Raw genomic sequence first — 14,322 nt, forward strand, 5'->3', positions numbered from 1 at the left:
ATGCCTTAAAACCTTATTTTGTGTCTTGTTAGTTTTCTTTAACATTTTTATATTTTTAATTATTTTACACACTTCAGAAATACAAACTTGAGACTCGTATCCTGTTCTAGATTTATTTTATTTTTTCTCCTTCAAGTATTCTGTCATTATGGATCTCTACTCTTGAGATGCCCAGCCCATCTGTATTCTCCTGCAATACCAAACATTCAGACCAAGAGGGTATTTCAGGAACTCATACCTCCTTCCCATATTCTTCAGGTTGTCCCATATCTAATTTGGTGTACATTCTCCAGTAAAAAGGTTCTTTCCAACCATGCATGAATAGCACTTTCTTGGGAGCTGAATTGAACTTACTGCTCATGAAACTAATGGAATCGCCAATCGATTATCTAGAGCAAATATTTGTATAAGCTATTCCTTGAAGATTGGATTGCCAGTGCCTAGAATGTCATTATAAAGAGTCTAAGAGCCATAAGGATAACCTGTCTCTTCACTAAAATGGTGTTTAGTTCTGGTGGAACTAATGCTATTAAATTACCTGTGTTTTCCCCAGATCTGCACTCAGTAAATGGCATAACTTAGGTGTTAAGAGGCCCTTATTTAATACTAGGATATAATTATGGTCTCTCTGAATCTTCTGGACTATTTGTAATTTCTGATAAATCAAGAGAGATTATTTCTGTTTAATGGATTGAAGAACGCATGCAGGTCTGTGATCTTGCAGAAGTTTCAGTGCTTGAAGGTATAGAGGTTCATTACACCAGGTCTAAAATAGTGTATGGGTCAGTGTAGACGTGCGGACTCACCCCTGCAGCGCCGCCTACTGGTTGTCGTAGGGAATTAGCTCTTTTTCCAACCAGGAGCGCCCTCTGCAGGCCGGTGATCCGCCTGTCCTCTTGGCCCGTGTCCTTCCCTGGATCCTGGTGCCCTTTTAAGTGGGGTGCTGCCCCCTGGCAGTATCCCACCAGTCTGGGTCTCCCCTTCCTGGGCAACCCCAACCCACTTTGCCTCAGTTTTGGCTACTGCCCAGTCTCCATCTAGCCGTCGTTCACTGGAGCAGACTGCAGTATCAGCCACTCATCATAGGCAAAGGGGTTTGGACCTGCTGCCTTTGCCTACCCCTGGGCTGCCCCCTGCAACCCCGGTACCTCTTGGCCTTATGCTAGGCCGCAGCCTGGGGCTTTCTAGGCAGGAGCTCCCCAGCCCCTCTGCCTTTCCCCAGCCCTGCTCCACTCAGGTACCCTGTGTCTAGCTCCCTGCAGCCAGGCCCTTCTCCCTCTACAGCCAGAGGGAGACTCCCTGGGCTTCTGGCTCACTGCCTCTTATAGGGGACAGCTAGGCCTGATTGGGACCTGGCCCCAGCTGAGCCTGCTTTCCCCCAAGCAGCCCAGGCTACTTGCCCCATCCACAGCCCTCTCCTGGGCTGTTTTAAGCCTTGAAGGGCAGGAGCGGGTAACCACCCCGCTACAGTCAGCCATTCCCAAACATTATTAGATCATGTACAAAAATTAGTTCTTAAAAAAGGATGTTGGAAGTGCCAGATGCAAATTTCTTCTTCGGGCATATTTATTTTAGGTCTGAATAGACTTAATTTAAATATTTATGGACTCACAGTAAAATAAAATTTGAGTCTGGTGGAGATCTGCCTGGGGGAAATTGGAAAATAAGGGTGTTTGGCTGGAGGAGTCCCACTGGAACCTTAGAGAATGTGAGGTTTAGAATTAGTTGAGAATTCGTCAATAAATCTATTTAATCAGAAAGTGCTACTTTGTCAAAAGTTCTTTCACTTTTCTGCAAGAACTTATAAGTTTCAATAAAACTTTCACTGGGAAGGTTACTCAGGTCCAGGATGGAATATCGGGGGGACGGACCCACGATAGCTTTGGTTCTCAAACTGTGAGAAAGTGGGTTGCTACCCTGTTTTAATGGGGTCTCCAGGACTGGCTCAGACTTGTTAGGGCTGAGGCCCAGGCCAGTGCCCGAGCCCCATCACCCAGGACCCGAGCCCAAGGGCTCCAGCCCTGGGTGGCAGGACTCAGGTTACGGGCCCCCTGCCTGGGGCTGAAGCCCTTGGGCTTTGGCCCTCCTCCCCACCTAGGATGGTGGGGCTTGGGCTTTGGCCCTGCCACCCAGGGCAGCTGGGCTCAGGCTTCGGTCCCCTCTCCTGGGATCATGTAATAATTTTTGTCTTCAGAAGAGGGGCACGGTGCAATGAAGTTTGAGAACCCCTGCCCTGGCCAGCACCCAGGGTAATAGCTGGTAAGGGAGCTGAGGCCTACCCCGTCTCTGCCCCATCTGGAGGAGGAGGGAATGTATGGGGAGCTGGATGGGGTGTCTGTCTGTCTGTCTGTCATTAACTATAAAGAACATAGTAAAATGACAGATATCAGTGAGGATAGATGTAGCATTAAACAATTTTGCCAAAAATACTGATGGTATTGCCACTATGAGAGGAAATCAACAATTGCATACTACCTGAACAAATCACAGAAGTATTTCAAAAGAGAGGCTTATCTCATAAAATGTAGTGCTTTATTTCAACCTGTGTCAACATAACCACAGTTGCTTGATAAGAGCAATTGGATGTTGTCCGTAGAATTTTAGAAATGTAGGAGCGGAAAGGACTTTGATAAGTCATCTAGTCCAGTCGCCTGCACTGAGGCAGGACTAAGTATTGTTGGAACCTGTCTAACAGGTGTTTGTCTAACCTGGTCTTAGAAACCTCCAATGATGGAGATTCCACATCCTCCCTAGGTAATTTGTTCCAGTGCTTAACTGCCCTTACAGATAGGAATTTTTTCCTAATGTCTAATCTAAATCTTCCTTGCTGCAATTTACTTGTCCTATCAGTAGTGTATTTAAAAATACATGACAACCTTTTTTCTTCATTTCTACTTTCTGTGATTCAGTTACTTTAGTTATTTTGCTTGTGATTTCATATTTCGAATGAAAGATACTGTATCTGCACACGCAGCAAAGAATCCTGTGGCACCTTATAGACTAACAGACGTTTTGCAGCATGAGCTTTTGTGGGTGAATACCCACTTCTTCGGATGTATCTGCACAGTTTATCTTGCATATTCGTGTAACAGAGCAAAGATTCACAATATTCTGTTTATTTTTCTTTTTTTATTTCAATCTTGGGGTTTGAAAGATGTGATCATCAGCTTCATTGTAGAAAAAAATGTTTTTGGTACCAATTCACTATAAAAATTAGTCTTAAGTAGCCACTATTTAACAGCTATTTTTCAGTTTCACAAACCACGCATGTGGTCACTTTAGTGTCACACTTTTTGTTAACTGATGATAAGATATGACCTTTGTGGTTAAAATGTGCTTTTATAAAAACAAAATTCATGAAAACTGGCTTCCATATCTGTCTAAAGAGGCTGCATTCATATAGTGTTGTTCTGTATTAAAACTGTAAAAAATAAAAATAAAAGAAGTGCTATTTTTGGTAACAATTTTGCATCATTTCTTTGGGGCACATAATTCCTTGGGGAGTCCCCATCCAGGTTCCAGCCCCACTCCATGATCTTGATCTGAAGACTCTTACCTTTCTTCCCCTTGTTTCGGGCCCTCTTCCTCCCCCCTTTCTGGGGCTATGTTATGATTCAGGCAGGCTTCCACAGTCTACCAGCTGTTCTGGTTCCCATCCCAAGGAGCCTCTTTCCTAACTTGATGCTCCCCTGTAGTTCTCCTTTCAAGGCTGCCTCCCCTCTCTCCTCCTGGGAGTCACCTACCAGCTAGGTTTTATCATGTTAAGGAGGTAGCTACCTGATTAACATCTGGCCCCATTTCCCAGCTGATCGGCTGCTCCCTTGAATAACTATTTCCTTAAAGGTACTATGTCAAGGAACAGGGTTTGGCTGGCCCTGGGTACCACTACGCCTTAAAAGGGGAAGGCAACTGTGTGACCATATACAACTTCCAACAAACTCACGTAGCATTCTGGTACATGTACTACAGTATTGGAATTTTGGGGATCAATAGTGCTTATGCTTGAAGGAGAAAGAGAGGCTATTTGACCATAATTGTTTTTTATGTAGATTCACACTCCTGACTCTCCCTGTCCTCTTTGGAGTCTTTAATTCAAATTCTGAGGGCATGGCTCAAGAAAACATTTAAGCACACGCTTGTATCCGAGTGACTTAAATGGAAATTAAGCACATGCTTAAATGCTGCCATGAATAGAGTTGTTTTGCTGAACTGGGACCTGCAAAATGAAAAATAGATTGTGTTTGTGAGTCATGGCTCGTTATAAGCCCAAACAACGGGTGCTGCAAGAATGTGTGTAGCCCCAACAGACATCTTGGCAAAAGAGTTCTAGTTGGATGCCTCTGGGTGCCCATTGCAAGGATTAATCTATCCTGATAATCTTCTTGAACTGGAGTTATGGGTAGGTCATCTTTCTTTTAGCTTTTATCAAATCTTTTATTTACAGTAAGTCATTTCTTAAGTTATAAAAGGCCAGAGAGGAAAAAATAAAATTTGGAAGTGTTTCTAGAACACTAGTGTTTCTCATTCTGTTTTTTGTTTTTTTGTGTTTTTAAATAGGCACTACGCCTCCTGGAACACAGGTGAGTAAAAACCAAGGCTTCAGAAACTTAATAGAAGTACAATGACTATAAGTCCAAGTATGGACATTTAAAGGAAATCTTTATTTGATTTCCCTCCCTCCCCCAATGTTATTTTTATTCTCTAACTTGCATGTTACTTATGCACTCATTATAAATCAGTTTACATGCTTAAGGGTCAATATTTTTTTCTATTAGACTACCAGTCTTTGACTAGTGTTTGAAAACTTGAATTGCCCCCAAAGTATTTGTACTAGTTTGTCAACCAAACGCTCTTGCCATTCAATATTTAGACCTGAATGCCAGGTGTGTTGAGCTGTCTTTGCTCCCATGGAGTTTTCTGATTAGAACAGAAGAACGGTCATACTGGATCAGACCAAAGGTCCATCTAGCCCAGTATCCTGTCTTCTGACAGTGGCCAATGCCAGGTGCCCCAGAGGGAATGAACAGGTAATCATCCAGTGATCCATCCCCTGTCGCCCATTCCTAGCTTCTGGCAAACAGAGGCCAAGGACACCATCCCTGCCCATCCTGGCTAATAGCCATCGATTGACCTATCCTCCATTAACTTATCTAGTTCTTTTTTGAACCTGGTTATAGTCTTGGCCTTCACAACATCCTCTGGCAAAGAGTTCCACAGGTTGACTGTGTGTTGCGTGAAAAATACTTCCTTTTGTTCTTTTTAAACCTGCTGCATGTTAATTTCATTTGGTGACCCCTAGTTCTTGTGTTATGAGGAGTAAATAACACTTCCTTATTTACTTTCTCCACACCAGTCATGATTTTATAGACCTCAATCATATCCCCCCTTAGTCATCTCTTTTCTAAGCTGAAAAGTCCCAGTTTTACTAATTTCTCTTGGACTTTTAGGAGAGTGTTTTTCTAGTTCTTCTAGTTCTCAAGACAGCAATCATTAAAATATATAAAAAACAAAGGAAAATAAGATTGCGATAAAAATAATATAATATTTTTAGGTCTTGGAAAATTGTAATGATTTTTAAACTCTGGTATCTTGTGAATTTTGAGGACTGAAATACAGACTCAACCGTAGCCAGTTATGCTTTTGCAAAGCTGGGTAGCATTTTGAGATATGGAACCTTAAAACAGGCACACAGTTCCTTAGCGTAGTGTAGTATTTTTGTGCTCGTGAAGACTGGAAATTACTCCTTATTTTTAAATCCCCAAATATCCTGTTGATTTAGTTAAATTTAAAAAGGAGAAATTTTCACGTCTGTTTAGTGTTCATGAAACTTTTGTATTGTTAGCTCTGAAGTGTGTGGTCTGTATCAACAGAACAGTATAGCACAGTGTAGTCTTCACAGTGCCCTGACACAAACATGTTCAGAATGAGAGAGCACTTCAGGTTTCATCACTATATTCAGTCCTGGTAACTCAGCTGAGATTAGCAACAAGGATCTTCATTAGTGCCAATTATTATAATGGTTTGGCATTAGAAAACGTTTTTCTAATGAGTGGTCAGAGTCTACTAATCCGGAAGGCCCGTGTACCAGTCCATCAGTGTTTCTAGTCCTAACTGGCTCTTTGATCTTAAAGTGTGTGGGTCAGCTAACTCATAACAATCTATTTTGCAATATTGAATTAAACTGTTTTTTTTTCCATGCGCTAATAAAAATAAAAATGTTAATATTTGTATCTCTGATACTATTTCTTCTCCATGCAAAATCTTCAGAAGGTATTTGGACCCTACATTTTTCTTGACATTTTGAGTAATTCCTGTTCCCATGTTCAGGAGAAGTTACCACACAGTACAATAACTTAATACGAGCAAATATTGGTGTGGAGGGTGGGAAATCTGATACCTCATGGATAGAGCCCTTCCAAATTCACGGCAATGGAAAAATGCATCACGGTCCGTGAAATCTGGTCTCCCCCGTGAAATCTGCTATTTTGTGTGCTTTTACCCTATACTATACAGATTTCACAGGGGAGACCAGCGTTTCTCAAATTGGAGTCCTTACCCAAAAGGGATTTGTGGGGTGGGAGGGGGGTGTCACAAGGTTATTTTAGGGAGATTGTGGTATTGCCACCCTTACTTCTGCACTGCCTTCAAAACTGGACAGCTGGAGAGCGGTGGATGTTGGTCGGGCACCCAGCTGTGAAGGCAGTACCCCGCTGCCAGCAGCAGCACAGAAGTAAGGGTATCAGTACCGCAACCCCCCCCCCCCCCAAAAAAAAACCCTCCTTTTTGCGTCAGGACCCCTACAATTACAACCCTGTGAGATTTCAGATTTAAATAGCTAAAATCATGAAATTTATTATTTTAAAAATCCTATGACTGTGGAATTGACCAACATGGACTGTGAATTTGGTAGGACCACCACTGCTATAAACAAATATCTGTACACCAGTGGATTCAGCCTTTTCAGCAGGATTAGTGTGGCACCAGTTCATAACTTAATATAACAATTCCCAGTCTTGGATCATTGTAACTTTCAGTCCTTAGTGATGTACATAGGTGTCACCTAGGAAGTAATTTGAAACTTTGAACTTATTTCATGTAGCACGCTAAACTGCCACTGTATGGAAATGATTTTCAGTCATTATCAACTTAAGTTGCATTTTAAGTTGCATTTAAAAGTGACCTAGACATCCTGTGTGTGTGCGCATGTATGTCAATCAGTCATTGCCTTCTTGGAGTAGTATTGTGTTGTAAGTTTTCCTTGTTGATTCTTCATTCTACTTTAAAATCATTTACTGTAAACAGGAAATTTGTAAATCTGAATCAGTTTTAGGTTGTTGTTTTTAGGTTTTTTATTATTATTATTATTGGCTACTGTTCTATGTTTAAAAATTCGTATTGGATATATTTAAAATATGTTGATTTTTTTTTAATTTAAACAAAAGAACTCAATACACTTCGTTTTTTTCCCCCTTCAGATCACACATCAAATAGTTTGCGCAGCCCAGCAAACCACCACAACCAACAGTTCTATAAATGAAGATCCTTCTAAACAGGTTTCATGAGTTTCTACTTGTATTTAACTTTACTAGAGTTTTTTTTTATAGCATTCCATAATCACATTTTATTGCTTCTCATTGATGGTTTGTTTTATTTTTCCTAGAAGTCTATGTGGACTGAACATAAATCACCAGATGGAAGAACTTATTATTATAATACTGAAACAAAACAGTCTACATGGGAGAAGCCAGATGATCTCAAAACACCTGCTGAGGTAAACCAAGTTAATTGAAAGATATGGAACAAGTGACTTAAAATGAGTTCAGTGTACTGTCCAAGAGACATGCATTAGAATTTTCATTTCAATGTAATTTACAACTGTAAACACTCCCACTCCAAAAAAAAACAAATTTTATTAATTCTAGATAACTGTCTATAACTGAGTTGGATGGATTCTTCAATATACTCATTGATGTGCTTTTGAGCTCACAATGTGACATCAGGTTTACATTTTGCTGCTTTTCTTCAGGAAATATTTTCATTGTATGCATTGCAATATGTTTTAAGTTGATTTTAGGCTTATTTTAGGGTTGTTCTTAGGATATTTTAGTAGTTTTGAAACATTATAATAAGATTTTTAACAAACGTTTTTGCTCTCCGTTAGCAATTGTTATCTAAATGCCCTTGGAAAGAGTACAAATCTGACTCTGGAAAGCCTTATTACTACAATTCCCAAACTAAAGAATCACGCTGGGCAAAACCCAAAGAGCTTGAAGATCTTGAAGGTAACAGTAATGGAAACTAAGCATTTTGTGTATAATGTAAATGTTATTTCTACATGAATTATGGCACTGTTAGTTTAGTGTAGGAATAGTTCTTCCTATTAAAAATTAAATACTGAAATAAAAAAGAGATTTTGGAGCTTTGCACCAATAATATAAAATTATAACTGAACAGAACTGGTCTGTCTTATTTTGACATTGATCAGAGTCTCAAAGATTAAACTTAATTCAATGTCATCCCATTCAGTGGATTTGAAATAAAAATGGTGTTAGCTATCTTAGTTGAAAATCAAAATTATGCATGAAGCTGTGTTTGTAAATGGTGTTGATGATCTGTTTTCCCAACTGCCCCCGCCAACCATTGCTTCAATATATTATTGTTGGGAAAAGCTAATTTATCAAAGTCAAAACCAACATACCTCCCAAAGTGCATGTGTGTAAAGCTTTATTTTGAGATTATCTGGGAGATGTTGGGGGGAGAAAACCACCAACATCTTTTATTTGCATAAGATCATATTATGATACACACACAAATATAAATCTAGGTCTCATTTGGATTTCTTCTTGCTGTTCCACAAAGGTAACATCATAGTTTGTTCTGGTGGAGTGTAATGCTACATTAAGTGTTTACTTTGGATGGGGTATGGTCAGTATTCTTGGTAAAATAATTTTAAGGAAGCTAAGGTAATAGAATAGTACAAATGGGGAGAGTTGGGGGTGAGGGTGGGAGGAATTCCAAAACTTAGAGAAGCAGCACTAGTAATTAAAAACTAGATAGAAAAAGATTACTGAAACGGAAAGATGCAGTTGAGTAAATCCTATTTGTCTGTATTGAAAGTAGCATTGTTGCCTGATGAAACTGAAAATATTTACTTCAATTTGAACAAAAAAGAAAAAGTAGTAGTTGCAGAAGGCTGTTCAGTAAGATTTTCTGTGTTTTGGTGGTTCTAGAATTTCATTTTAATCAATCTATCTTTTAAATTATTGAAACAAGAATACTAACATCATAAATATCAACAATAAAAGAATAGCTTGATCTATTTTTGTATACCAGACCAATTTCTTTAAAAATTATATATATATATATTTATATAAAATAAATATAATATCAGTAAGTTTTCTTTTCCAAACATAAGTGTCTTGTGAACAGTTGCATTTTGAATAAACATTTTCTTCTTTTGCCCCTATAGCGATGATTAAAGCTGAAGAAAACAGGTATGTTTCTAAAAATACTTTTTTTATTAAATTGATAGTATCAGTGACTATTTTTTTCTTAAATTGAAATAACTCTGACCTCTTGAAATAAACTTCTATCTTGCTTTCAATCTCTAAAGTGTTTTAATACTTGATTACCAAAGTATATTTTCATTATTTAATTTTAGAAGTGCTTTTAATTTAAAAATATTTGAACTTCAGTCCCTGTATTTCTGTTAAGCTGTACAGTTCTTAAAAAAACAAAAAACAACTCCCCACTTTTGAAATTGTTTTAGATCTTCTTTTTTGTGAGATATAATACTTTTTGTAAGGTAGGCCTAAAACTCTCAGTGATGTCCTTAGAACTGTATTTAAAGTGTAATATTTTCCTTTAAGGTTAATTGAACTTACATGACTATAAAACTCTTATTTTGATTTTCTTATTTCATGTATTCAGCAGTAAACCAGAAGAATCAACTCCAACGTCTTCTGCTCCAGCTGTTGCAACAGAAATTACAGATACCGTTACTGCCACAGCTGCCGCTGCCGCCACCACCACCGCCGCCACCACTACCACCAGCGATGTTGAAACTGCCGTGGCTGCTACTGCAGCCACTGCCATTCCTGCTGTAGCAGCAGCTCCTGAAGCTGAAGCTTCTACAGTAGCTGCTGTTGTAGAAAATGAAAGTACAGTAACTACAACAGCTGAGGAACAAGTGCAGCAAACTACTACTACTACCACCACCACCACTGCCGCTACCACAACCATTGTCACCCCTGTTGTACAAGAGCAGAATGCAGAAGTTGTCACTACCACTGTAGAGGAAACTTCTAAACAGGAGGCTTCAGTGGAGTAAGTAAAATCCAATAATTTGGCTTGGACTTCAGCTCCTTAATCCGAGGCCTTTTAGTGTTGAGAGTTGTGGGATTGTAGTTATATTGGAGGTGGCTAAACTTCTTGTTCAGATTTTTTTCAAAAGAAAAAAGAGAATGGAGCAAAGCTAGCGGAGAGAAACAGTTAAGAAAAAAACACCAGGGAAGAAGGCATTTTAAATTATTTTTTAAAAGCCTCCTCATATCTTTCTCATGTCCTCCATTTATTTGCCAAATTTAATTGGGTATTGTTGGGACCCATGACTTTTTGAATTTTATTTTAGAAAGATAAAGAAATGTTAGATTGCCACTCTGAAAAGTGAATTAGACTCTTTCTTTTAAGTATTTGAGAATTTTAGCAGGCAGCATCACCCTGAAACATCTAGTTGCTTGTCTGTAATTTAGAATCTACATTTTTTAAAATACAAAACGAAGAAAAAACATGTAACCCACTCTGAGTAGGCTGTTGTCCCCAACTAAAAAATCCAAATCAAATAAACCCACCAAAGTTGGTATCATACCTTCCCAACTTACTGCAACTACTCTACACCTTCCATCCCTCACCAAAAGCCTGTAAAAACAGACAAGTTTTGTAGTGTACTTTGAAGGTCAGTAGTTTTAGGCAAGGTTAGGAGTAATTGCAAAGTCAAGACTCTTTCACAATTAATGCCCTATTTTCCTCTCTCTCTCCCTCTCCCTCTCACTTAAATCAAGGGGGAGATAATTTGAGCAGGCATTTGATTGCAATAGTGGCACCACTATTGCAAAGAGAGAGGTATTTTTAAAATGACTTGTTCAGATAGTCTGTTTCTCAGTTTTTCCCCCATAACGTGTATCATTTTATTTTAGACTAGCAAATTATTATTTTTATATGAAGTATCAATTTCCATCTTATTAAATTATATATTTGAAAAATATTTCTCAAGAAATGTCTGTTAATTGGACATCTCTTAAATTGATAATGACTCTTTTTTAGATTTAACTGAAAAATGGTGTATTTACCTAAAGTATGTAATATTTTGTCTTTAATCCTTAGTGTTGCTCCCAAAAAAGAGGAAGAGGACACCCAGCCAGTTAAAAAAACGTATACATGGAATACGAAAGAAGAAGCAAAGCAAGCATTTAAAGAATTGTTGAAAGAAAAGGTTTTTTAAATTGAGTCAACTACTCTTTAAACTCTTCTGAATTATTTGCCTGAGAAATTACTGATTTATTTTTTAAAAAGGTTGACTTTTTCATACTGGAGTAAACAAGGAAAAAAAATGTTATAGAGGAAGTGTACTTGTTTAGGCAATTGTCTTATATGTTGCCTATGCTTTTTAAAAATATATTTGTGTGTAGTCAGGGGGCTCACAGCTCTTCTCCTTCCTATGTTTTTCCCTAGTATAATGCAATTTTAAACTCATGATTTTGTCCAAAATCTAGAAATTTTAACTGCCATATGAAGATATGGCAGAAAATTATAAAGATGCCAACTGACAAAGGCAAAACCTGTCACTATGTTTAACAGCAAATGTTTGAACAAGAGTGACTTTCACATTAAAATACATTTATCGTCAACAAAAATCCATTTCCTTTTTCCTTCATCTTACTACAATTACTAAAGCCACGTGTGTTTAGACAGGTTCTCTTTTACGATCCATCCTTTGTGAAGTCATAATTCTGTTATATTCCACATTGTTATTGAAATTACAGTAAATGTTATAAACGCATTATTACTTCACTGCAGGATCAAAAATATGGAGCCTTTGACATGCTTTCTGAATTTCCTACCATTGTTCAAAAGGTGGAGGATGTGGTGAGAGAAGAATGATGCTAATGCTCAATTTCCCTCTGTCTATTTATTGATGGATGCTTTCTGTAGTGTGCCCGACACTCTAGTGTCCAAATGGAGTAGAAGAGTGCCTGAAAGAGAATCAAACCGTAGAAATAGTGATGATGATCCTACAAGTGCCCTGTATCTCTCTCTCACTGACTAACTTATGAAAACATCACCTTTATTTTTACTAACATACTGTACATAGTTATTATGAAATGGGAATAGTGTATCTTTGTACAGCTCTCCTGTTAACATCAGTGAGAAGTCTGCTGTGCCTCACCAAACATATGAAATACGTCAATCTAGTCTAACAGTATTTCCAAAGAAGCCATATCACCATAGTATGTTGGTACCTAATCTAGTGGTTACATTATTGATTTAATGTCTTCACAGCGTGTACCATCCAATGCCTCATGGGAGCAAGCTATGAAAATGATCATTAATGATCCTAGATACAGGTACTGCTTCCTCTCTTCTCTTTAATCTACTTTGTCACAGACATAATGTGTATATATTTTGCCCTCATCAGTGTCATATTTGAGCACTGAAATAGGATTTGATCAAATACCGACAGTTCCTACACCAAGCCAATTTTTTTTTTTTTTGAGTCTGATCTCTTATTAAAGTAGCAAAATACCTTGGGAGCTGAATATGTTCACCAATGAACAATGGAATGGTACATGGTCTTAAAGCAAAGATGTATTAGCAGTCGTAACTAGAGTTAAACTAATAGATGGTCTTTACATTTTTAAAAATCTTCCCTGAAATAGGGGTTTATGTTTGTTATAATGGAGATGCTGAGAACTTTTTGGGCCATATTTTCAAAAGAGCTCATTGCTCTAATTGGGAGCTGTTGGGTGCTGAACAGACTTGAAAATTTGGATCTATATTTAATGTCCAAAATGCAGCCTGAAAGTAAGATCTCTTATGAGGCTATTTGGTAGCATGTTATAAGAAAAGTTACTTTGACTTAATAGACTTTATTTAAAAACATGAAAGCAGATACAATAGCCTGAGTATTAATTTAGTTCTGTAATGTAGGCTTCACTTTGTTTCACCACACTTCTATTAACATTAGTGTGTTTGTATTTTATTCTGTGTGTAAATAAATTTGCATTATTACTTCTATTTTCTAATTCCCATTTTGTGTACTTAAAGTCTTGTTTTTCTTGCTGTTCAGTGCATTGGCAAAGTTGAGTGAAAAAAAGCAAGCCTTTAATGCTTACAAGGTCCAGACGGAGAAAGAAGAAAAAGAAGAAGCAAGATCAAAATACAAAGAAGCTAAAGAATCCTTTCAACGTTTCCTTGAAAACCATGACAAGATGACATCTACAACAAGATACAAGTAAGATCAACTTAATGTACCACAATGACCCATCACCGTTTCAAGTTCAATCTTAAATTTACTTGGCTTGGTCTCTGGTGAACATGAACCTTTTGTATAACGTTTCATCTTTGAAAGATCTAAAGGCTTGTCTACACTTAAAGCACTACAGTGAAGACGCTACCTACGCTTCTCCTGTCAGCACAGGTAATCCACCTCCCCATGAGGTGGTAGCTAGGTCAATAGGAGAATTTTCCTGTTGACCTAGCACTGTCTACACCGGTGGTTAGGTTTGTTTAACTGTGTCATTCAGGAGTGGATTTTTTGCATCCCGAGTGACATAGTTATACCGACCTAATTATCTGTTGTAGGACCAGGTCTTTAGACTACAGTATGATGGGGCATAAGTGGAGCTGATAGCATTTGAGTTCAAGTATCTAGAAATGAAGGTAGTACGTTATACCATATTTTTATTTAAAAATAAACACAATCTTTCCTATAAAATAAATTTTAATCTTCCTGTTTCCCAGTATGGTGCTGTTGTGTTAAAATTCATTTTTTGTTCAAGAAAACCGTAGAATACTTAGAGCACGTCTGCACAACCACTTGTGCAACACTCCAGCAGGCCACACAGTAACTGTCCATGCGGACCTTGCTACTGCATTCTAAAAGTTCCCTAGTGCACACTGACATGCAGTGCTCACTTTTAGTGCACAGCAGTAGGGTCCATACGGACACTTAGAGCACGGCATGCGTTAGCACTGTAGATTTATACCCCATTTTGCCACTCAGTAAGCTTTGGTGCAGAAATGCCCTTAATGACCTTACCCATA

General features: G+C 38.2%; 1 protein-coding gene across 10 annotated transcripts in view; it reads left to right on the top strand.

Moving 5' to 3' along the window:
• The window catches only part of PRPF40A (pre-mRNA processing factor 40 homolog A), a 71,248-nt gene that overhangs the window by 31,716 nt on the left and 25,210 nt on the right, over positions 1-14,322 (top strand). For 9 of the 10 annotated variants that reach the window (XM_039494396.1, XM_039494392.1, XM_039494395.1 and 6 more), the window contains 9 exons: positions 4,558-4,580; positions 7,476-7,553; positions 7,661-7,771; positions 8,162-8,282; positions 9,470-9,494; positions 9,931-10,326; positions 11,383-11,491; positions 12,559-12,623; positions 13,346-13,510. In XM_039494396.1, the coding sequence (XP_039350330.1) occupies positions 4,558-4,580; positions 7,476-7,553; positions 7,661-7,771; positions 8,162-8,282; positions 9,470-9,494; positions 9,931-10,326; positions 11,383-11,491; positions 12,559-12,623; positions 13,346-13,510 (1,093 nt within the window). The remainder of the gene's footprint in view (positions 1-4,557; positions 4,581-7,475; positions 7,554-7,660; positions 7,772-8,161; positions 8,283-9,469; positions 9,495-9,930; positions 10,327-11,382; positions 11,492-12,558; positions 12,624-13,345; positions 13,511-14,322) is intronic. The other variant, XM_039494388.1, reaches the window with a different exon arrangement.

This window comes from Mauremys reevesii, linkage group 11 (genome assembly GCF_016161935.1).
Source record: "Mauremys reevesii isolate NIE-2019 linkage group 11, ASM1616193v1, whole genome shotgun sequence".
Taxonomy (NCBI): Eukaryota; Metazoa; Chordata; order Testudines; family Geoemydidae; genus Mauremys; species Mauremys reevesii.